Below are 22446 nucleotides of genomic sequence, written 5' to 3'. Positions count from 1 at the left end.
TGTTTCTGTCTGCAAACTGTTTCTCTGGCAGATCAAATGTGGCAAAAATACCAACCATTTGGGTACCACATGCTTAACAAGGCATTTAACATCTAACCACTCAGTCTGTTGGCAAGAGCACCTAAAAGCAACACAAAAGGAACACAAACCTGTCCCTCCTCCTCCTTCCTACCCACTTCAGTCTGCCAGGTCCTAGCAGCACATCTGCCAGCAGCACACCACCAGCTGTAGACTGTAACCAGCAAATATCTCTGCCCCATCTGCTGCAGCGTAAAAAAAATACAGTCCTTGCCACCCACATGCCCAGCGTCTAAATGCAAGCTTGTCAAAGATGTTTTCCTCTCCAACTTCTGCCTTTCGTCCTGGTGGATTCTGCCCCCTTCCGTGAATTTGCACAATGTGCTGTACCGCAATGGCAGGTTGCCAGTCACTACTACTTTTCACGTAAGGCTGTTCCATCTCTCTACCATCACGTAGAAGGGAATGTTCTGGCATCGTTGGGCAAGGCAGTCAGCTGTAAAATCCACCTTACTGCTGACACGTGGTCCAGCAAGCATGGGCAGGGACAATATATTTTGTTCACAGCACACTGGGTAACACTGTTTGCAACTCAAGGATGCAGGACAGGGCTTAGTGCTGCAGCTTGTTGTGTCCCCATGTCTCCATACAGCTGGTGTTGATGACGCCAGACCTGTGAGCTCTACCCCCTCCTTCTCTGCCACTTCTATGCCCTCCTCTGCAGAATTGTCCTATGAACTTCAGGTACCCCCTATGCATTCAAAGGGCTATTCCCAGACTCAGGCTAAAAGGTGCCATGCAATGCTTAAACTGGTGTGTTTAGGGGACAGGAACCACATCGGTGCAGAGATTCTTGCAGCTCTGCAAGGACAGGCCCAGAGATGGTTCACATCACACCGCTGGAGCCAAGAATGATGGTGTCCGATTATGGCTCAAACCTCCTGTCCGCCCTTAGACAGGGAAAGTTGATACATGTGCAATGCCTGGCACATGTCCTCAATTTGGTGGTGCATTGTTTCCTAAGTACATACCCAGGGTTGCAAGATGTACTTTCAGGTGGTCATACACAGCCCGTGCTCGGTTAGCTGAAATTCTGCGGAAATTCCACCTGCCCTTAAACCGCCTGATTTGTGACATGCCCGCCAGTTGGAACTTGAATTTGGCACAATCCCTGTTGTGTTCCTGCTGGAGCAGACTCTGCGTGGCATTATGGACAGGGCACTGGAGGAAGAGGAGGACTTCCTTTCATCTCAAAGCCCATTTTATCCAGACACCATCATTCCTATGTCACATAATACACAGGAGGAGAGAGAGGGGAGGAGGATGAGGAGGGAGGATTCTGCCACTTTCATAGGCTTCGAAAAAGAGAAGACATGCGTTAATCTGTAAGCGATGGCTTTCCAACCCCAGGACCCTTGGGAGTAGTATATGGCTGGGAGGATGAAGTTCCAGATGCTGTCATTCCGAGTGACCCTGAGGAGTCTGCTTCTCAGGCCTCTGCAAATTTGAGATGCATGGGCAACCTCATGCTTCAAAGCCTGCAAAAGGACCCAAGAATGTGTGGCATAAAGGAGAAGGATGATTAGTGGTTGGCAACCCTCCTTGACCACAATTATAAGGGGAAGGTCTCAGAACTCATCCCGTCCCCACAAAGAGCTAGGAAGATAAAATCTCTTGAGGACACGTTAAAGAGGATTTTATCAAACATTTTCCCTGACTTCAGTAGGTTACAGTGTGGTGGAAAACAATGTTTTGAGTCTTCTGCTGGTCAAGAGAGGAGCGTTGGAGAAGTCGTCCGCCTAAGTAAGGCATTTCGGAATTTTTTTATTCCTCGCCGCCCAGGACTGTCAGCTTCCACATCCCATCGGCAGCGTCTGCATCACATGGTGGTCGATTACTTCGGCGCCAAAACAGAGATGGAGAGCTTTCCAGCTGAAGATACACTGCCTTACTGGGTCATGAGAGTAGACCACTGGCCAGTATGCTATTGAGTTGTTGGGCTGCCCTGCATCCAGCATGCTTTCAGAACGGGCATTCAGTGCTGCAGGAGGTTTTGTTACTGATCATAGAATGCATCTGTCCACAGACTGCGTGGACCGTTTGACTTTTATAAAAAAAAAGGAATCCGTCCTGGATTACCAGCTATGAAGCTCCTGATGCAGATGTCACTGATGAAATCTTTTTGGGATGTGGAATCTCTGCAGGACTTTGAGGCTGCCTAGCTTTGAGGGTGTTCAATCATTTCATCCTGAAGAATGTTTTTGGTATAGGTTTCATGGGCACATTTGGTACCCAAAGACCAATTTTTCTGAACCTGTTTGACAGGTGCATATCATTGCAATTTTTTACAGCAAGGCCAATTCTTGCTTTCATAAAGAGTATCTCTATAGGGCTACAGTACAGTATATTAATTCATGTCCCCCAGGGCAGGACCCGAACCCCCTAACCATTGTATGCCCAATTACTTGCATATAAGCCTTCAAAATGGGTACCTTTAATTTTTAACATTCGGGTCCCATTGACTTTAATGGGGTTCATTATTCGGGTCTGAGCTTTCGCAAGAGTTCTGGTGCGAACCGAACAGGGGTCGGTTCGGCCCATCCCTAGCGATTAGATTAGAAATGTGTTTTAATTGCTGTCCCCAAGATATGCAGGCTGCCATAATAACCATGATTGGACCAAAAGTTGCTGTTGGTATATACCTCCACTTATTTATTTAATTTATTTCATTTGATGCTATTTTGTTACCTTTTTTTTTTTTACAGCCTGTATGCCACTTTGTTACTATTTTTATATAGTTAGCATCGCACTTTATTACCATTTTTACATAGCTTGTATACATATTTGTTACCATTTTTATATAGTCTGTATGCCACTTTACCATTTTTTTTTTTTTTTTTTTTTAAGTAGCTTGCATTCCTCTTTGTTATTATATTTTATAGCCTGTATGCCACTTTGTTACTATTTCTATAAAAGTATTTCTATATAGTTTGTATACCTCTTTGTTACCAATTTCTTTTTTAAAGCCCAATGTCACTTTATTACTATATTTATATAACGCTGTATGCCACTTTTTACCATTTTCTATATAGCCCTCATGGCACTTCTGTTATAATTATATATAGGAGTAAAGCCAGCTATACATGGATCGAAATTTGGGCAGTTAAGCAGGGACCAGCTGAATTTCGATCCTTGTATGGGTTGAACAGAAGCCAATTGGTGGATTGACCAGCCTATCACCTGCAGCGCTATTGTATTCTGTTCATCCACACTTTGAATGTGTGGATGTGGGAATAGGGTCAGTTTTTTTTTTTTTGTTCAACCTCCTGGTTGAACACAAAACTGACAGTTTGCACCTTGCTTTACAAAATGGAGAGAGAGAGTACAGATAAAACACATACAATACAAGGGATATTAGAGGGCCCTGCTTGTTAGAGCTTATCATCTAAAAGGAAGGGTCAAGTGATATAAAAGCGGTGGAAGAATGTACCATTTTACGTAATGTGTTAACCTTTTGCTGTACTTGTTTATACTGATATGTGAATCTGATAAGATTAATTCAGAGAGATGCTATAGATAAAAGACATTGCCAGATGTAACACATGCAGACAGTTACCGCTTTGTACTTGGGTGGTGTGTGATGTGTAAGTAGTCTATGCCATGATTGCATTATTAGTCATGCAATGACCCCAGCATTGATGTTCAGCCTCTGTAAAAAGCTGAGATAAAGCAAATCGTCATTCCTGTCTCTGCATTACTTCTCCAATACTTAACACTATTCACATTGCACACATTACATACATTCCACCTGCCATGTTATGCTCTTGAGATAGGCCTGGACCTCCAAAGTGCTGATGTTCAATTTTTTTGTGAAAGTTCATGGACTCTTTTCAGTTCTGTTTTTCGTTAGGGAATATAGTCCACACCATAACCTTTTTAAGTGTTCCCACACAAATAAGATAACCCTGGACCACCTACTATGGGTGCTCCACAGCAGGTCCTGTGGTTATTGCGTTTTGTGTACTCATGCGGAATTGGCTTAGCATTGGTATGTTTGTCTCTACTAGCAATGTAGAAGAGGTGTAAATGTATTAAAGGTGCCAAATGCTTAGCAATTAATAGGCTAGACTGAGCAGTGTATGGGTGCTCCAATTATTTGTTATAGTATTAAAAGGCTGGGGTGGAAGAAGTGGTTGTAGAAGAGCCCCATCTTTATATATTGGTTTAGTGTTAACACTTGTACAGTATATTTGGTAACTGTGGTGCGTAACATTTAGAATCAAGCAGATTCCACTGTGAAGATGTACATTCATCCAGTGCTCTGCAACAAACCGTATGATCTAAAATAGTATTTACATATTAGGAAAGACTGCACAGTGTTTTTTTTTTACTTTTTTACTCAGATGTGGCGGTAGAAGGATCTCTAAAGAACATACCTGTGATTGTAATGTATTCCAAAAGCGGTTATATTAGAGTGAGACATTCCAACCCCCAAACTGATTTTTCTGTTTAATGGTGGCCATACATGCTTCCATATTTTATTTTATTTTTTTAACTGGTTTACGTGTGAGTCAATCAAATTGATTGAATCTGCAAACAATTGTATATCCATAACTTCCCTTGTAATTGATTTAGACCCAGTTTCAGGTTTTTTGGCCACGGCAAAATATTGTCAACTGTGTTGCATGAATCTGCAACACTGAGATATGTTCTGTTATTTATGAATATAGATGTATACAATCAATCAGATTATGAGATTAGAGATGTGATTTGATAAATGATGATCATGAGTTATAATCGTACCTTTAAATCCACTTTCCCATTTGTGGCATATCGATCCAATTCGTTGTTGACTATTAATTTGATTATTTATTTTTGGAGAAATCAACTGGAAAAGAAATTGCACATTTATTGAAGTGTGTAAGGCCACCATTAGGGTGGAATAAGTAGAATTTGATCCTTCAATGGGTCTTCCTAGCTCTCTGTGATCAGCAAAATGCCATGCTCAGCTGCCAAACCGTGCCCACTATTAGAAGAGAGTTCCCTGACTGACAGAGCTGGGACAAAACCTAGCGGGGGGATATTTAACGTTGAATGGAAAACTCTGTTTTGGGTAGTAAAGTTCTGCATTCAGTGATAATATAGAGTACATCCCTTCTTGAATAAGTCTGCATGGTGCCATCAAGTTTCCGTCAAGTGTTATCCAAATGTTTGCAATGTTACATAGTGTATGTGTAAGGAAAATATAGTTTCCATTTAAGAGGTTCTCCAGAATAGAAAAAAAATAACATTATCTTGTAACCCATCTGCTAATATTTCTTGGTGGATTGATGTCAGATAAAATGTCACACAGTGATAACCAGGAAATTTTTGTTGTTGTTGTTCGTTTCCGAAACCAAAGGGGCAGGAACTCCACCATGTTACTCAGAAAGGTAATGTCATATCTTTGGGTTCCAAATTGTTAGAGAACACCTTTAAAAATGGAGTCCAATCATTAGTTCTTCTAATGCTAATTTGAGTTACTATGTATTCTTATAAACCAGAATATATCTTGTAAGCTAATCTATTACCATCTAAAAGGATCTAAAATTGTATTTTTTCCTCTAGTTTTAGACCAGCTGTTGCCGGAGTTGAATGTGTTACTAAAGCTTCTGGATCATGAATTCCTCAGTGCCACCACCAGAGAAAAGCAAAGTGCAGTATGCAGCATCCTGCGACAGCTACAGCCTTCTCCAGGTATAAGCGATTGACCATCTCAATATGGGCGCCTCAGATTTATTAGATACAAAGCAATAAAAATAATTTTTGTGGAGATGAAGCAGGCCTGAAATGTGATATTAAAAGTAAAAAAAATGTCAAAGAGAAAATCCCTTGTGAGCTACATTTGTAAATAGTGTTTACACTATTTACAAATGCAGCTCACAAGGGATTTTTGCTTTGACATTTTTTTCCTTTTAATATCACATTTCAGGCCTGCTTTATCTCCACAAAAAGTATTTTTATTGCTCTGTATTTCACTACCCTGTGTTAATAGCTTTATTATAGCAGAAGTCCACTTTTAGAGATATCTTCAAATTATGCATCTCTGTGATCCCTACTAGGCCAGGCCTTGTGTTCCAAATTGTGAGCAAGATCATCATTTGGCAGCTCATGTGCATACCTTTTTAAAAAAAAATTTTTTAACACAACCTTCAGAGGTCAGCTTCCCTTTTAAAGCAAATTATATCTATGGTCAAAATTGAAAATAAATGTTTACAATTGAAAATGATACCTAACACGCTTGTTAAACACAAAATAATATCTCTCTCTCTCTCTCTCTCTCTCTCTCTCTCTCTCTCTCTCTGTCTCTCTCTGTCTCTGTCTCTGTCTCTCTCTCTCTGTCTCTGTCTCTGTCTCTGTCTCTCTGTCTCTCTCTCTGTCTCTCTCTCTCTCTCTTTTTTATATATATATATATAAAAAAATGTACGTGTATTTATTTGTGCTTTTACTCAAATTTTGCAGGAGATGACCTGGATTTCCAGTATATGAACACTGCTGCCTATCACAATGGCACAAGCTTTGTGGAGTCTCTCTTTGAGGAGTTTGGTATGTTTGTGTTTGTTGATTAGGCCAATAAGCCATTTAGATGTTTGTTTATTTTGTTTATGCCAGTACATGGTGAGTGTGACCTGAGAAGATCTTTTGAACATCACCAAGCATGCTATAGCTTTTCCTTTCAATGGTGGTAAGGAATGACTGTACGTGAGAAATTTAATTTTTAATTCTACAACCATTCACACCAAATACAAGACCAAAGCATTGTGAATAGTGGAATAAAATCCCTTCTTGCAGATTTATTTTTTTAACAACTTTATATTGAAATACAGAAGTGTCTGGGACTTTAAATGTACCTCCTTGGGTATAATGAACACCAACCAGTGAATCCTAAAAAGTCCTGACCACTGAATAGTAAAAATGATGGCGGACAGGATCCCCTCTCGTTCTGGGCTGATGTCGACCCAGTCTTACCACACTTGCGTGCCCGTGACGGCACGTAGCACAGCAACCGTGGTCGCACCATGTTCCTAGGATCCCCTACCTCCGTAAAGAGCTGATGATGCGTCAGTTTAACCATGTGATCGGCTGTGTTCAATCACAGCCAGTCACATGTAAACACAGAAGTGCCGATCACCTCTCCTTGTCTCACAATGACAGAATGTGAGGCAAGAAGAGGCAATCAGCGGCATCTTTTCATAGGGGAGACCTGTACAGGTAATCAGGGCACTGATGATCAGTGCAGTGCTCATTAGTCCCCATCAGTGCTGCCTTTCAGTGCCGCCTATCCATGCTGCCTTTCATTATCCATAAGTGCCCCCTATCAGTGTCCATCAGTGGCCACAAGTGCCACCTATGGGTGCCACCTCATCAGCGCACATCAGTGAAGAGAGAGAAAATTACTTATTTACAAATTATTGTCATTCAAAGTGAAACAGTGCTAAAAGCTGAAAATTGGCCTACGCAGGGAGGGTGTGAAAGTGCCCAGTATTGAAGTGGTTAAAGTATCACAAAATCTTAAAATAAAACTTAATTTTATTTAAAGTATCACAAAATCATAAAAAGGTTTGTTTTAAAAATATATACACAAATTAGTTGTCCGGGATGAGATTTGTCCTGGTCTTGGGATCCGATTAATGGGCTTAATAGCCCATTAATCGGATCCCAAGGCCAGGATAAACCTCATTCTGGAAGGCTGATTTGTGAATGTTTGTGAATGAACAACCCTTTTTATGATTTTTAAGCAAAATTACGTTTTTATAATTCACTGGTTGGTGTTCATTATTCCCAAGGAGGTACATTTAAAGTCCCAGACATTTCTGTATTTCAGTATTTGTTTCCTAGGGAATGATCCTTCTGGAGGGTAGGAATTTTATAATGTTCTACCCCCTCATACAAAATTCAGGCTTTTTTAACATCTTAATATGATATAGTCTAATACAGCAATTGTTGCAGAATGCTTAATAACAATTGTTACAACCACAATGAGCATTTTCAGTGCCCAGCCTCACAAAGACCTGTTATTAAAAAGTGAATGATGTTACGGGAAATTATATACATTGCACGTTGAACAGCGTATTTAAGCACTTTTCTTTCAAGTACTTTGTAGGAATTTTGGCTTATGTATTTTGTTTAACACTTATTAGCTCAAAACATGAATTGTTTGAATGTTGTAAACCTCAGAAAAAAAAATCCCCCCCCCCCCCAAAAAAAAGAAACCTGCAAGACAAAGGCTGTCACACTTAAGCCAGCCATACATGGATCAAAATTTGGCTGGTTCAGTAGGAATCAGCCGAATTTCAATCATTTTTGGGCAGGGAAGTCGATCTACCAATTGACTTCTGTACAACCACCCTGTTGGAAGATTTCTGCTTAATCAGTGACTATAGCCAGCAGCACTGATCAGTGCATTCTGATAGTGGGGAAGTGACCCCACCATCAGAATACAATAGCTTAGCGGACAGGATTCCCCTATCCATGCCACCTGTGTGGATGTTTTTTTTTTTTTCCCAACACACTGGTTGAATTAAAAAATAGACCATTTATGGGCAGTTTTATGCAGTTGGATTTTTGTTTCATTCATAGATTTTAACAGAACCCAGGAAACCTATTGTGATTCTCCCATCCCCATTTTGGGAAGCTCCAGTGAGCTTGCTAAAGGTGCCTAATATGCCTCTAGCCTCCATCCGTTTTTGGTTTGCCATACTCTTTAAAGCAAACCTAAACTCAAAACTAAAATGTCATATATTGTAGTTTACCAGTCCTTAGAGATAGTGACTGCATTATTATTTTTTTCTACCGGTAATCCTGTAAAAAACACACTTTATGTCCCTGGGTAGCAATGCTCACTCCTTCACTGTATCTCTACACAGAGCCCTGGTTGCCACCCAGGCTGTACTTCAAACATACCTGCCTTTGCTTATCTCCAATTACATGCAAAATGACAGGATTAGTAGTTTACTCAAGAAATGTAACACTATGTTGCCTCCGGCACATAGGAAGTGACAAGAACCATGCATTTCTGGCAAGATCATCAGTTATTTTCTATACTTGCTAAAAATGTTCTTAGCCTAAAATAAGAAAACAATGCAGCAACCACATCTAAGGACTGCTAAGCTGCAATATATTAAACTTTTTCTCTTGGGTTTAGCTATAATATAAAATCATCTTCTAGTTCATTTCAGTTGAGCGGTATTATCGCCAAAAAGAACACGTTCTTATTGTAGAAACTTTACTGTTGGCCACCCAACACAATTTTGCTTTAGTGACGGTAACCTCAGCAGCATTATTGCTCATGAGTCATCTTGTTAAATCTTTATAGAAATTTTGTGATTTTGTCTTTCACTCAAATACAATGAATGGTCCTGTTTTCTATGAAATGTTATAGGAGGCCTTCAGGACTAGCATTAGCTCAGTGCTACACATTTATAGGTTGTAAATAATATGTTGTTTTCACGTCATGAAGCCATTTCTGAGGTAAAATGCTAATTGTTCAAATTTGTTCTTTAGATTGTGACCTGCAGGAATTACGAGAAATGCAGGATGAATACAAAGACACGGAGAGCCAATCTCCTCCACCTCCTCCACCACCATGTGCCCCTCCACCACCACTGCCTACCACTCCCCCGCCAGAAGATTACTATGAGGAGGCTGTGCCACTTGGGCCAGGAAAGCCCACCGAGTATATAACATCTCGCAGTAAGCAGTGTTTGTCTTTTTTTGTCTTTTTCATCTATAGCCTGGTCTACTGTAGCATTAAACTGAACGATCATAGATCATAACTAATATGTATTTACTTATTGTAAAGCAGGCCATAAAAATTGAAGATGGCTCGAAATGTCATCTGGATGTTGACCAGACCTGGCCATAACAGATGTGTCCAATCTGAAAGGTCCATATTGACTGAGGGAAAATAATGATTGAATACACGGACAGATGCAAATTGTGGACCAGATCGTCTTCTGTTGTCCATATGGGGATTTATTAGATTCTGTGCTATAGATTAAAGGAAACCTGTGCTGATGAACTATAGAGGGTACAATTGAGAGCCTCTCTATTTAAACATATTAGATATCCATGTCATTCTAATCCAGTAGCTATTTTCTGAGGCTCTGATATGAATGCATGTTTATTAAACATTCTAATGTTATTTTGCCCCCCATGCTTGTTTAGATCTATGCCTCAAAAGTTATTAAAGCCAGAGACAACCAGACAATTACGTTGTAGTATTTTCAGAATGAGGGCAGCAATGACCGGCTCCTTACTCTTCCGTAAAAAATTTTATTTTTTTTTTTATTTTAAAAATGTTTTTATGGGGGAAAAACAGATTAGGAGGATAAAAGAACCCCACCCTGTAGTTTTGTTTAGTGTACAGTCGATGATGGGTGTCTGTTAGCATTATTTATGCATGTGTGCTAACATTATTATCTCTCCAGGAAATTACATCTCCCCGTTTTTTCCCAGTAACCATGCTGTCATTACAGAAAAATATCTGATGTGCCAGAAATATATGCTCCTACCCAGGGCAGGACATGGCCTGAAGTTTTGTTTATAAGGGCCCTGTCACACAGGCTGTCCGATCAGGTCCGCCTGTCAATTTTTCAGGCAGGCCCACAAAAACCGGATGGATGGGGGTCCTATTTTCCATTTGTCTGGTGGATAGGATCGGATAGAAACAGACAGGGGGTCCCTTTCCATCCGATTTCTCCATAGAGGAGAGTGGGACTGTGTCTGCTCTCCGCAAAGCAGGACCTGTGATCCGCCTGCTCAATGGGGATCAGCGGAGCGATTCCCCCACTGAGCAAGTGGAATCCGCTGCACGGAGGAGCCCACCTGAAAGGGGCCTAAGTCAATTAAACACCTTGACACATTGGGGTTGATTTACCAAACCTGGAGCGCCAAGAATTTGTTGTAGCTGTGCATGGTAGCTTCTGTTCAATTAAGCTTTGACAAAAAAAAACCCTGGAAGCTAATTGTTTTTTATGCACAGCTGCACCACATTTTACACTCTACAGTTTTAGTAAATCAACCCCATTGTCTAAAGCCAACCATAAGGCTGGGTTCACACTGCTGCGGGGGGAGATCCGGATGTGATTCGCACCGCAAATCACATCCGATCTCCGTAGCGATGCGAGTTCAGCCATACAGATAGTATGGCTGAATTCGCATCGCTCCCACAGCAAACTCGCACGGGACCCTTTTTTTGGTCCCACCATGCGATCCGATTCCTGTGCGAGTCGGCAGATCGCACTGCGATATGCGGACGGATCTGGGGGTGTCATTAACATATCATTGACACTCCCAGCCGTCCGCATAGGGCAGTGTGAACTGCTGGCGGGAGTAATGCGATGCGGGAAAACGCCGCGGATTCGCGGCGTTCCCGCATCGCTGTGGTGTGAACCCGGCCTAAATGTATCAGAATTAGGCCAGTTCAGCAGGGACTGGCTGAGTTTTTTGATAAATGTATGGGTAGGCTGATTGTTTTGGGTATAACCAGCCTGTCAGATTTTTTACCTTTTGATTACTGCCAGGGGATCCACCTGCCAGCAGAACATACTAGTGCTGCAGGAGGCATTCTCTCATCAACGCTGACTTTGTTGATGGGGGGAATTGAGCAATCTTCTTTCGTTTCACCCGTGGTGGAAGGAAAGAAAATCAAGTCATCTATGGGCTGCTTAAGGCAACCTTTCTCAACTGAACATGCAGCCTAGGTTTGTCATGGAGCTGTCATCTCCCTACTGGCCTATTGTAAAAAATAAAAACAGCCAGAAGGTGGATGCCTGTTTTGAAGTGCTGTTTTATAATCCACAATTTAGCAGTCACCCTTTGGTGGCCAGTGTGCTTTTTTAATGGCTTTGAATTTAGCCATCATTGGACCAATCCAAGTGGCTCTGTACCTTGTAATTGCTGTGATGACCAATCATCACATATGTAATCTGTAGTCCTGGTGCATGCTAGAAGCATTACATGTTTACATGTTACACTACATGTTTTGGTGTGCTCTACTTGTTGCTATTAGTTCCACCCCCTTTAGTGCCTGGGAGGAACAGTTTAGCATCTTCCCCCTGGACACTAGATGATCTTGTCCCAGCACTGCTCCTCTCTCTTTTTGACATCAGTGGTGGATGGTGCTCAAAATTTTTTTGGGGGGAGTAAACTAGCTGAAAAAATTCAGAAAAATACTGAAACAAAAACATCAATTGCATGCTCTGTGCCCGTCATATGCGGCCAACTGTGCTCATCATATGCGGCCAACTGTGTCCATCAATTTCATCCTCTTTGCTCATCATAAGCAGCCACTGTGCCCCACAAATGCAGCCAACTGTGCTCCATCAAATGCAGCCTTCATGCTCGTCATATGCAGCCAACTGTGGCCGTCATATGCAGCCAACTGTGGCCGTCATATGCAGCCAACTGTGGCCGTCATATGCAGCCAACTGTGGCCGTCATATGCAGCCAACTGTGCCCGTCTTGCAGCCAATGGTGCCCATAATATGCAGCCACTGTGCCCCGCAAATGCAGCCAACTGTGCTCCATCAAATGCACCCTTTGTGTCCATAATATGCAGCCACTGTGCCCCCTGCCTCCTGTCTGCACGGCACTTACGGCATCGTGGTGGTGGGTCAGGCGGCGAACTGTGGGACATGTAGCACGATGATGGATGCTGTGTCCTCCGTGTGCCTCGTCTTCCTATTTTTCTAGGCAGCCAATGAGATCGCCTCTACCTTCAGCCAATCAGGTGCCTAGTATTACATTTTGAGCCTCCTGATTGGCTGAGAGTTGGTTCTGTGTTAACAAAGCAAATATTATTTTGCTTTGCTAATACACCAGGGTGCACTGCGAGCGCAATGGTTTGCGCTCGCAGTGCACCTTTTTCAAAGCCTATTGAAGCCTATTAGAGCCTATGACTCTAATCAGGTGCTTCAAAAACACCCCCCGCCACTGTAATTCAGGCGCCCAAAAAGAGGCCAGACACCTGAATGGGGGTGGCTACAGGGGCCATGGATAGATTCATGCAATACACAGAGGGGGTGGCTGGAGAAATGGGATGGCGCCCGACCACCCCTAATGGACTTATGACCATATACTTTTTGGCTCTGAATTCCAAAGCACGTGTTGTCGGCCCTGAATACTTTATTTCTGATGGATTACAAGAAACCCAGACCTCTGCTCATCTCCTGCCACCCTTCTCTCCATAACTGCTCCATTTGCACCAGCCGAGTACAAATAAAGTTATCAACTCACAGGATTTCTAGCAAAATCAGCTGTTCTTTTTTGCACTCATCAAACAGCTATAATAATAATAATAAAAAAAAATAACCAATCTATTTAGCAGACCAAATGTGGAAAAATAAGAGATGTATTGTTAGGCTTTACATACAATTAGATTTTCCACTTCCCTTGTCAGTGCCTGTAGTCCATTTTACTTGTCACAGATGTTGGATTATTATTTAGCATTCAAGCCAATGAGGGAATTTTTTTAACAAAGTGTAGACAGGGTGAGACAGAACTGCTGGAGGTGTGGAAGCAGGTGCATGGGATATTTACACATGTGCTTCACTTATCACCTATCCACCAAATACACTTGTGGAGTTTTCCTGTTAGCATTTGTACCAAATGTGTGCGTTTGTATTAGAATATGATGAGTGATTTACTCGATGCCAACTGTTTATCTTTCCATAGTTTTATTTCTGATGTATTTCCTACTTTACACAGACAGTTCCAGCCCTCCCAATTCCATAGAAGATGGATATTATGAAGAAGCGGATAATAATTACCCCCTTACCCAAATAAATGGAGAGCAAAAACATTCATGTAAGTGACAGTGCATATAAATGCATCTATGGAATGAAGGGGCTAAACAGTCTTAAAATTATTTTTTATACAACTGAGGTTTAATAGAAATGTCAAACCCAGTTCACGTTTTGAGTACCGATTGAGTAGATTTAACAGCATAATGTATCCTAACTGTGGTCAATATGGCGGGTGTATACCTAGGTGCACTAACCCAAAACCACCAATCATAGTAAACTCAGATCAGAAAAAGATTGGTTGCTGCACATAAAAATACTATTTATTATACAGGTGTAAATGAGCCCTTGATGGCATATACTGTAAACATAATAAATTGTTAGCCCCTCACAATACATAAAGTAGATCTTGGCAAATCTAAAGGTGATTGTACAAACCTTCTACAATAAGATTGTAAAATATGTGTGCAGTCAGAGAACCAAGCCCCAGTTTTACAATATGCTGCTATATGTACTGTATAAAGTGTAACAACTATTAAAATTAATGACAGCCGCAAATAATGTAGAGGTTTTTCACAATCCTCCTCTAGAATACAGTCTAGATCCTGATTAGAGATTAGCTTAGGCATCCTCCGGTCTTGCCTCTATCCAAACTTCAATGTTTTTTAGTCCTATCATCTGCAGGCCCTTTCATTCACCAACCCGCAGCATGCATAAATACACAATAATCATGAGCGTGTGCCAATATAAAGGCACTGCTGTCCTGCGAGGCAGTGAATAAACCATCCTACAGATTATATGACAAAAAAAAGCTTGATTTAGATAGGTGAGTTTGGAGAATGACCTAGATCACCTCTAACCAGAATCAAGACTGTATTTTAGAGAAGCATTCCCATTATTTGCTGTTGTCATACATTTAATTTTTTTTATTTTTATATAAAATTATAATGTTGTCATTAATTTTAATCAACAGTTGTTACTCTTTTTATACGGTACATATAACAGTTTAAAACTGGGGCTTGGTTCTCTATGGCTGTCCACAGATTTTACAGTGTTGTTGTAGAATGAAAGTATGAGGTGAAGAGCCGACACCTTGTCCTTCCGATAAAAGTACTTTAATGATAAAGGGTACATTGTGCAAAGTTGCTGTAACTTGTACACTTGTACACTGTCCCTTCATCTATAAAGTAATTTTATCGGGAGGACAAGTTTCAGGCTCTTCACCTCATACTTTCATGCTGTTTAAACTGCCAGGAAGACACTGTGAGCTTTGGTGCCCCGTTGGTAGGCCTCCAGGGGGAATTGATCTAGGCATATATCTTCTGTTGCAGAATGTTTGTGAGCCTGAGTTGATCTCTAATCTTGGTCAATCCGTTTTTATGCCTATATTGTTTGTTATAAAATTAATAATTTAATTTCCCTATCTACGGTACAATTCAAGATGAGTTTTTTATTTATATAAATGCATCCAGTTATTTAAAGTTGTAATTACCAAAGTGTTCTTGAGTGTGAATTTTGTCATACTTTGTGAGGCTTATGCCTGGTACACACTCCAAAAAAAGGTCAGTTTTGGTCAGAGTCGCTGTACTGACCATCCAAAGTTAGTTCAGCGATCTCCCCCTCTGAGCTGTTGTTCTGACAGGAGGACTGCCTCCGCCAGAACACTCCGATCAGCGTTCTCTGTCATTTTTTTTATTGGCTGATGTCTCCTGGCATTCGGTGTGTGTGTACGGGGGGCTTTATCGTCACCTGTGAATGTGACTGCTGGCTAAGAAAGGTTTGGGAAATCTGTTCTTTTTGGTTGCCTATATATGAGAGAACTACTCCACTGACCTCTGATGCACAGATTTGGTATTTTGTTAGGGATAGTGCAGATACACAGATCAAGTAAGCCAGCATCCCGTCGTCTTGGTTTCTGAAATCTCTTATCCAACTCTTGTCTCTTATCTTATCTTATCTTATCTAATCTTATCTCATCTCTTATTCAACATAACCATTCATGGAAATAGTTCCAATCCAATAGCATGCAGCAACAGTCCTGAAGAAGGAGGCATCTTTCCCCTTCCCCCCAAAACACGTTGGCTTGATGCACATGTTGCTACTTTTTAATAGACGTCTATGAACTATACTTTAGAAGCTGCAATTCTGTGAACTCCTGGCGCTCCTTCCTTTTAAGCCAAGTCCACAGATCAATATAGGTCACTAAGGCTGATGTAGATCAATGTATTCTTACTGTGAACTCAAGGAATTTCACCATAGCCTCCAATCAAATTCATACTCTTAGGGTAAGTCTGCTGACTGGTGGCTGAGAGGTAATTCTTGTTCTTAGTTGATATCTAAAGCTTGAGCATTTAATTCATGGTTTTTGGCTTGCATAGACCAGAAATGTTTAATAAACCCTGAGTTGTGTTTCTTTGTTTGCAGATAATGAGTCTGATGGTCTAAGCAGCTCTTATGAGTCATATGATGAAGAAGATGAAGAGGGTAAAGCTCAGCGTCAGATGCACCAATGGCCTTCCCAAGAGTCGTCTCTGCACCTGGTCCGGGACAGCAGAATATGTGCATTTCTCCTGCGCAAGAAGCGCTTTGGCCAGTGGGCCAAACAGCTGACACTAATCAGAGACAACAAACTACTGGTAAGAGAAATAAAGTATTCTACATGTAAAGTTCTTTAGAAACAAGCAGTGAAAAATACTATCCTAGTGATAAGACACGACCGAATTCAACAATACACTGACACTGAGGGAAGGAAGGAAGAAAATATTTTCTGTTACGTCATACAGAATCCAAACAGTCTGAGTGCCAGAGAGGATTTCCTGCATCCACTCTTCTGTGACCACTGTGAATGGAGCCGGAGTGTATGAACAAGGTGTTTGGAAGGGAGAGCTGGAAAGCATTGGAAAAACATAACCAACCCGTCAGCTGTCACATTCTGGCACACCACAAATGAAAAGTGCTGTTTGCATTGGCTAAGCTCTAGTCACTGTCAGCGTGTTATATATTTGGCAATCAAGTAGCATGGACCCAGTGCCACAAGCTCACCTCTAAACTTTGGTCTGATGCCTATGAATTATATTATACCCAGACTCTCTTGTAGTGATCAATACTATATATATATATATATATATATATAATCTATCAAAGGTCCACTATTATTCAGAAGTTCAGAAACCTGTCTTAAAAGAAATATGGTGGCTGCATTTGCCTACATGCTTCTGAAAATGCTTAGTTGTAGATTCAATTTCAGTTTTAGATTCAGTTTTTTTGCATTTGAACAATTAACCCACTAATTAATTAAACAAAAAAAAAAAATAGAAAATACTTGCAAGCTTGAACCATCTAGATGGCTACATATCCGCTTTAGGACTCCCACAGGGCTCCATAGGTCTTGGTGGCACAGGGGCACCGAGAGCGCAGGAATATAGCAGCTCATCCTGCCATCCTGGTTTTCGGACTATTGAAAAAAGGTTTAAAGAGAAAATAAAAATAAAAAAATCAAGTGCATGTGAATTATGTTAATTTTCTCTGATTTAGGGAAAAATGTACTTTTAATATCAGTTTAAAACGCATCACATAACAGGTTTTTTTTTTAAGCAAATGTAGCAAAAAACTGAATTTCCAGCTAACTCTACTTTATATTTAAGCTATTATCTCTTTTTTCCTAGGCAATGAACAGAAATATAAGTATGGAACTTTGGTCACTGTATGTTGTGGGGTTGCATTAGATTTTTAAGTTTTTATACAATTTAAGGTCATAACTTACATTGTTGTTCTGCACAATTGCTGTCTAATAATGTTATCGATGTCATCTTACTAATGTCAACCGATAACATTGATTTTCTGTAGTGTTACAAGAGCTCCAAGGACCAGCATCCTCACTTGGAAATGCCACTGCCTCTGTGTAACATCACCTATGTCCCAAAAGATGGCCGACGTAAGAAGCACGAGCTACGTTTTTGTCTTCCCAACTCAGAGCTACTTGTGCTGGCGTGTCAAAGTCGGGAGCAGGCTGAAGAATGGATGAGGGTGAGAGTCAGAATTCTTTCCCTTTTTGTATTATGAATTTTCCTGGTACAAACTATACACAGATGGCATTTACTTACAAAGAAATGCTGGAATATTATATGTGGTTAAAGTGCAGTGTATTCATCAGTGGGATTTTGCCAGTAGTAATAAACTAAGATTGTATTTGGTCAGAGGACGGCTGAATATTGCATCTGGGAAGAGAACGTTGCTGAATACAAACATTTGTCTATAATTCTGGAGACAAAATCTGCTCTGCCTCATTTTGAATTATTGAGCTTAATAAATCTAGTTCTGCAAATTCTTATGTAAATAAAATTTCTGATAAAACTATATCTATTCATTTTCATACAGGTGATCAAGGAGGCCAGTAGCCCTACTTCAATGCACTTAACTGCTTCCCCAGCACTGAGACATAAACTGGATCTGGACAAGGTGAGGTTGTCTGAAAACACAATTGTTATACATCTATAAGGGAGAGGCTTCTCATCATTTATTTAAAGCATTCCATTCCAACTTTGACCAAGATTTTCCCCCTTAATGACCAGGCCATGTTTTGCGATATGGCACTGCATTGCTTTAACTGACAATTGCACGATCTTGCGACATTGTACCCAAACAAAATTTACGTTCTTTTTCCCCGCAAATAGAGCTTTCTTTTGGTGGTATTTGATCATGTCTATGGTTTTTATTTTTTGCGCTATAAACAAAAAAAAAGCGACAATGTTGAAAAAAAATATATATATTATATATACTTTTTTTTACTTTTTGCTATAATAAACATCCCCAAAAAAAAAAAATGTCTTCATAAGTTTGGACCAATAAGTATTCTACATATTTTTGGTAACAAAAAAATCGCAATAAGCGTATATTAATTTGGCTTGCGCAAAAGTTATAGCGTCTACAAAATTGAGGATATATTTATGACCTTTTTATTATTTTATTTTTTTCACTAGTAATGGCGTGAACTGTGTTTTTTGCGGCAGACAGACTTTTTTGGGACCATTGACATTTATACAGCGATCAGAGATAAAATATAGCCATTGATTACTGTATAAATGTCACTGGCAGGGAAGGGGTTAACACTAGGGGGCGATCAAGGGGTTAAGTGTGTTCCCTGGGAGTGTTTCTAACTGTATGGGGCTGGGCTGACTGGAGGAGGAGAGATATCGCTGTTCCTAATCATTAGGAACAGCAAATCTCTCTCTAACTCCCCTGCTGGCTCTTGCGGGTCTCTGGCAGACATTGAGGCTGCCGGCCACGTGCATCGTGTGTGCCCCCCCCCACGTGCCTGCTACGTCTACTTAAAGGGGTCGCGTACAACTACGGCGATTTGTGTAATGGCTGGTCGGCAAATGGATAAAGGAGAGGTTTGGGGTAAATAAAATAAAAAACAAATATACATACTCACCTCTATGCTGTAGCATCAGTGTGATGCTACAGCTGTCCCATGTCTGCTCTAAGGCCAAGAACTGAGCGATCACTTCACTGGTGATCTCTCAGTTCTTGGACATCTCAGAGCAGAGAGTGGTGACTGTCAGTCATCTCTCTCCTCTCTGCTTCTCTGGCACTTAGTGGAGTGCTGAGCTGGAGATGGACAAGCACACGCTGAGAGCCTGAGCCAGCTGTCAGTCAATCGGGTAGCTGGGTGGATCCCGACAATATGGTCAGGATCTCTCAATATTACTACAATCGACTCTCTCTCTCTCTCTCTCTCCCTCAGTGGAAGCTCAAGGGTTATGGTCAGGATCCTTCCAGAGTCTGGATGGGCTCTGTGTCGTCAGCTGATTCTGGGTCACAGGAGAGCAAAAGTAAGTGCACTCCTGTGACCCACAAGTTAAGTATAACCAAAAAAAGCTTTGGCCAGACGTCTCTTTTAAGGAGACCCAGCTATTCCGATATCTCCAGGTGTTTGTAAAGCTTGTTGACCATTTGCCATATGCAAACATACACAACATCGAAGAATTGATTTATAAAATTTAGTACAGAGAATGCAGGAACATGTGTGCCAACTATTCAATCGTTTAATATTGAGGCCCGGGTATCATAATGGTAGTCTTAATTATCTATCTGAAATCTTTACTAAAAGATCTGGTCCCCAATATGTATGGTCCTGACCCTGACAGTGCCAGTCCTTTTTGTGAATGTTTTGGATAAAAAAAATGTTGGTAACCCGTTCACAGTCTGTCTCATGCTTGTACAACAGAAGTGTATGTTTGAAATAGTAAACTGTATCTTTTATGTGAGGAATATAAGGAATATTTCACAGTGAACAGCCAGAACTGAGTGATTCCAGATTTTATGGCAGCAGCTCCCTCTACTGGTGAATATCTAGAATACGGGAGCATGCTGCATAAAGATGTTTGTATCATATTATTATTATACAGGATTTCTATAGCGCCAACAATTATACCTTAATATCTATTTAAAGTGCCATGTATGCAATTATTTAAGCAAAATTGTCCTTTTTCATGTATATGTATTTTTATTGTTTATTATTCCTATGAAATCATCTGTTAATCAGAGTAGTTCTTAGCCATGAACTGGTAAGCTGGAACAAAGTAAGCACATAGTATACTCCACAATTAATGTATCATGTGAGATATCGGTCATTTCATTTGTGTGATGTAATGTTTTTCTTTTCTCACAGAGGTTGTCCCATGACAAGACATCTGACTCTGACAGTGCAGCGAATGGTGAAAATAGTTCCCCCAGTAGTGGGAAAGAGAACCGTGACAATGGTAAGTAATATTTTAATGATGTTTCTTATTAATCACATGCCATATTTATGTGTTCTGTATCCATACAGTATATGCTTTGTGCAAACTGTATGTGTTGGAGAACCAAAGCAAACACCCCCATTTCTTAATTAATCCATACCTGTATTACATGTTTTTTTTTTTTTTATCTGCTTAGAGTTCAGTTTTACATCTGCTTAGAGTTCAGCTTTACAGACCAACCCACTTTAAACAACTGTGTCATTATAAAACTTAAACATACTCTTTTGCTTCTCGTTCACAGTCCAATTCCAGCCTGGGAGCAAGTTGGCGCCCAAACTAAAATTTGTATATATTGACATTTTAGACCTTTTTTAAAGCAAGGTGGGCATTGAAATAAATATATAGACCTGTTGCAATGGCAAGATAAGATTAAAGAATGCAATATTTTTCCCCTAAAAGTACAAATATACAAATTGGCCATAAAAACCAGTACAACGAAATATAAAAGATGTTACTTTGTGGCACTATAAGATTGCCAGTTTGGAGAGTATCTTTCAGTAATTTTTACCTATCTGTGTCAGTCGCTGCTGTGCAAGGAACAAACCTGCATATGTGTGCCTTTTAGGTGGTATTAAAGATGGAATCTTTAAAATGTTTGTTTTATTTTTCATTTCTGACCTCTACCAGCAGTGAAATGTCGGAGAAGTGGGTTGGCTGAGTTGAAAGGTTCCATGAGTCGGGCTGCGGGGAAGAAAATTACAAGGATAATTAGTTTTTCTAAAAAGAAGCAGTCTGCAGAGGAACAGCACACCTCGTCCACAGATGAAGATGTCCCTTGTTGTGGTAAGGATTTAGGTTAATGGCATCATCGGAACCATAACTCCACCATAATCTCTTTTTTAGTTTGTGCTTCGACGGACAGTAATATTTATATTTAAAATAGGCTGTAGTAAGCACATCAGACATACCACAAAATAAATAGCTGTAATATCGATGAAATCCATGAAATGGCTTTCTGCCATTCCCATTGATGTGGTTTATTTTCTGTTTCATGGAGATGATCATCATCACATCTATCCCATATAGGGGAGCGGCACACATTTGTCCCCAGAATCAAGGAAAATATTAATATCTGTTCATTCAGATTTTTTTCAATTTTTTAATTTTCTTCAAATGCCCTTAAAAGTGGCATATTTGACAACCAGTGTGCATGAGGCCTTAAGCAAAATAAGAGCACTTTGCTTCATTTATGCACAACTGCTACTGAAAAATGATTACCGTAGCATAGAAGAGGAAGAAATTGCAACTGCAAATTTCTATGCATGGTTGCTTTCACACTAGTTGGTAGGGATGTATAATTATGATAGTCTAAAGTTATTATGAAAAATACCAAAAGCCACACAGAGATATATTATATATATATCTCAATACAGTGTATCTCTAAACGCTGCAGAATTCATCCGGCTGCTTCTGTCTTCTGTCACATCATCAATAAACACCAATGACCCAGTGCCACTGGAAGCCATGCATGCGCATGCCATCACACTGCCTCCACCATGTTTTACAGATGGCATTGTGTGCTTTGGATCATAAGCTGTTCCAAACCCTCGCCACATGTTTTTCTTCCTGTCATTCTGGGACAGATTAATCTTATTTTCTTCTGTCCAAAGAATGCTTTTCCATAACTAGGCTTTTTTAGATGTTTTTTGGCAAAGTTTAATCAGGCTTTTCTATTCTTCAGGCTTATGAATGGTTTGCACCTTGTGGTGAATCCCCTTTATTTTCTCTCGTGAAGTCTTCTCTTGATTGTAGACTTTGACAATGATACACCCGCCTCCTAGAGGGTGACCTTCACTTGTCTGGATGTTGTGAATGGGTTTTTCTTTACCATAGAGAGGATC

General features: G+C 40.4%; 1 protein-coding gene across 2 annotated transcripts in view; it reads left to right on the top strand.

Moving 5' to 3' along the window:
* The window catches only part of AFAP1L1 (actin filament associated protein 1 like 1), a 113455-nt gene that overhangs the window by 70231 nt on the left and 20778 nt on the right, over positions 1–22446 (top strand). The window contains exons 2-10 of one of the 2 annotated variants that reach the window (XM_077472731.1): positions 5626–5754; positions 6520–6603; positions 9562–9750; positions 13768–13866; positions 16227–16438; positions 17649–17828; positions 18180–18260; positions 20476–20566; positions 21236–21388. In XM_077472731.1, the coding sequence (XP_077328857.1) occupies positions 5626–5754; positions 6520–6603; positions 9562–9750; positions 13768–13866; positions 16227–16438; positions 17649–17828; positions 18180–18260; positions 20476–20566; positions 21236–21388 (1218 nt within the window). Of the gene's footprint in view, positions 1–5625; positions 5755–6519; positions 6604–9561; positions 9751–13767; positions 13867–16226; positions 16439–17648; positions 17829–18179; positions 18261–20475; positions 20567–21232; positions 21389–22446 lie in introns of both variants that reach the window. The other variant, XM_077472730.1, reaches the window with a different exon arrangement.

This window comes from Lithobates pipiens, unplaced genomic scaffold (genome assembly GCF_037356315.1).
Source record: "Lithobates pipiens isolate NorthernLeopardFrog02 unplaced genomic scaffold, aLitPip1_a1.2 Scaffold_8, whole genome shotgun sequence".
Lineage (NCBI taxonomy): Eukaryota > Metazoa > Chordata > Amphibia > Anura > Ranidae > Lithobates > Lithobates pipiens.
This window is presented reverse-complemented; position numbering and strand designations above follow the sequence as displayed.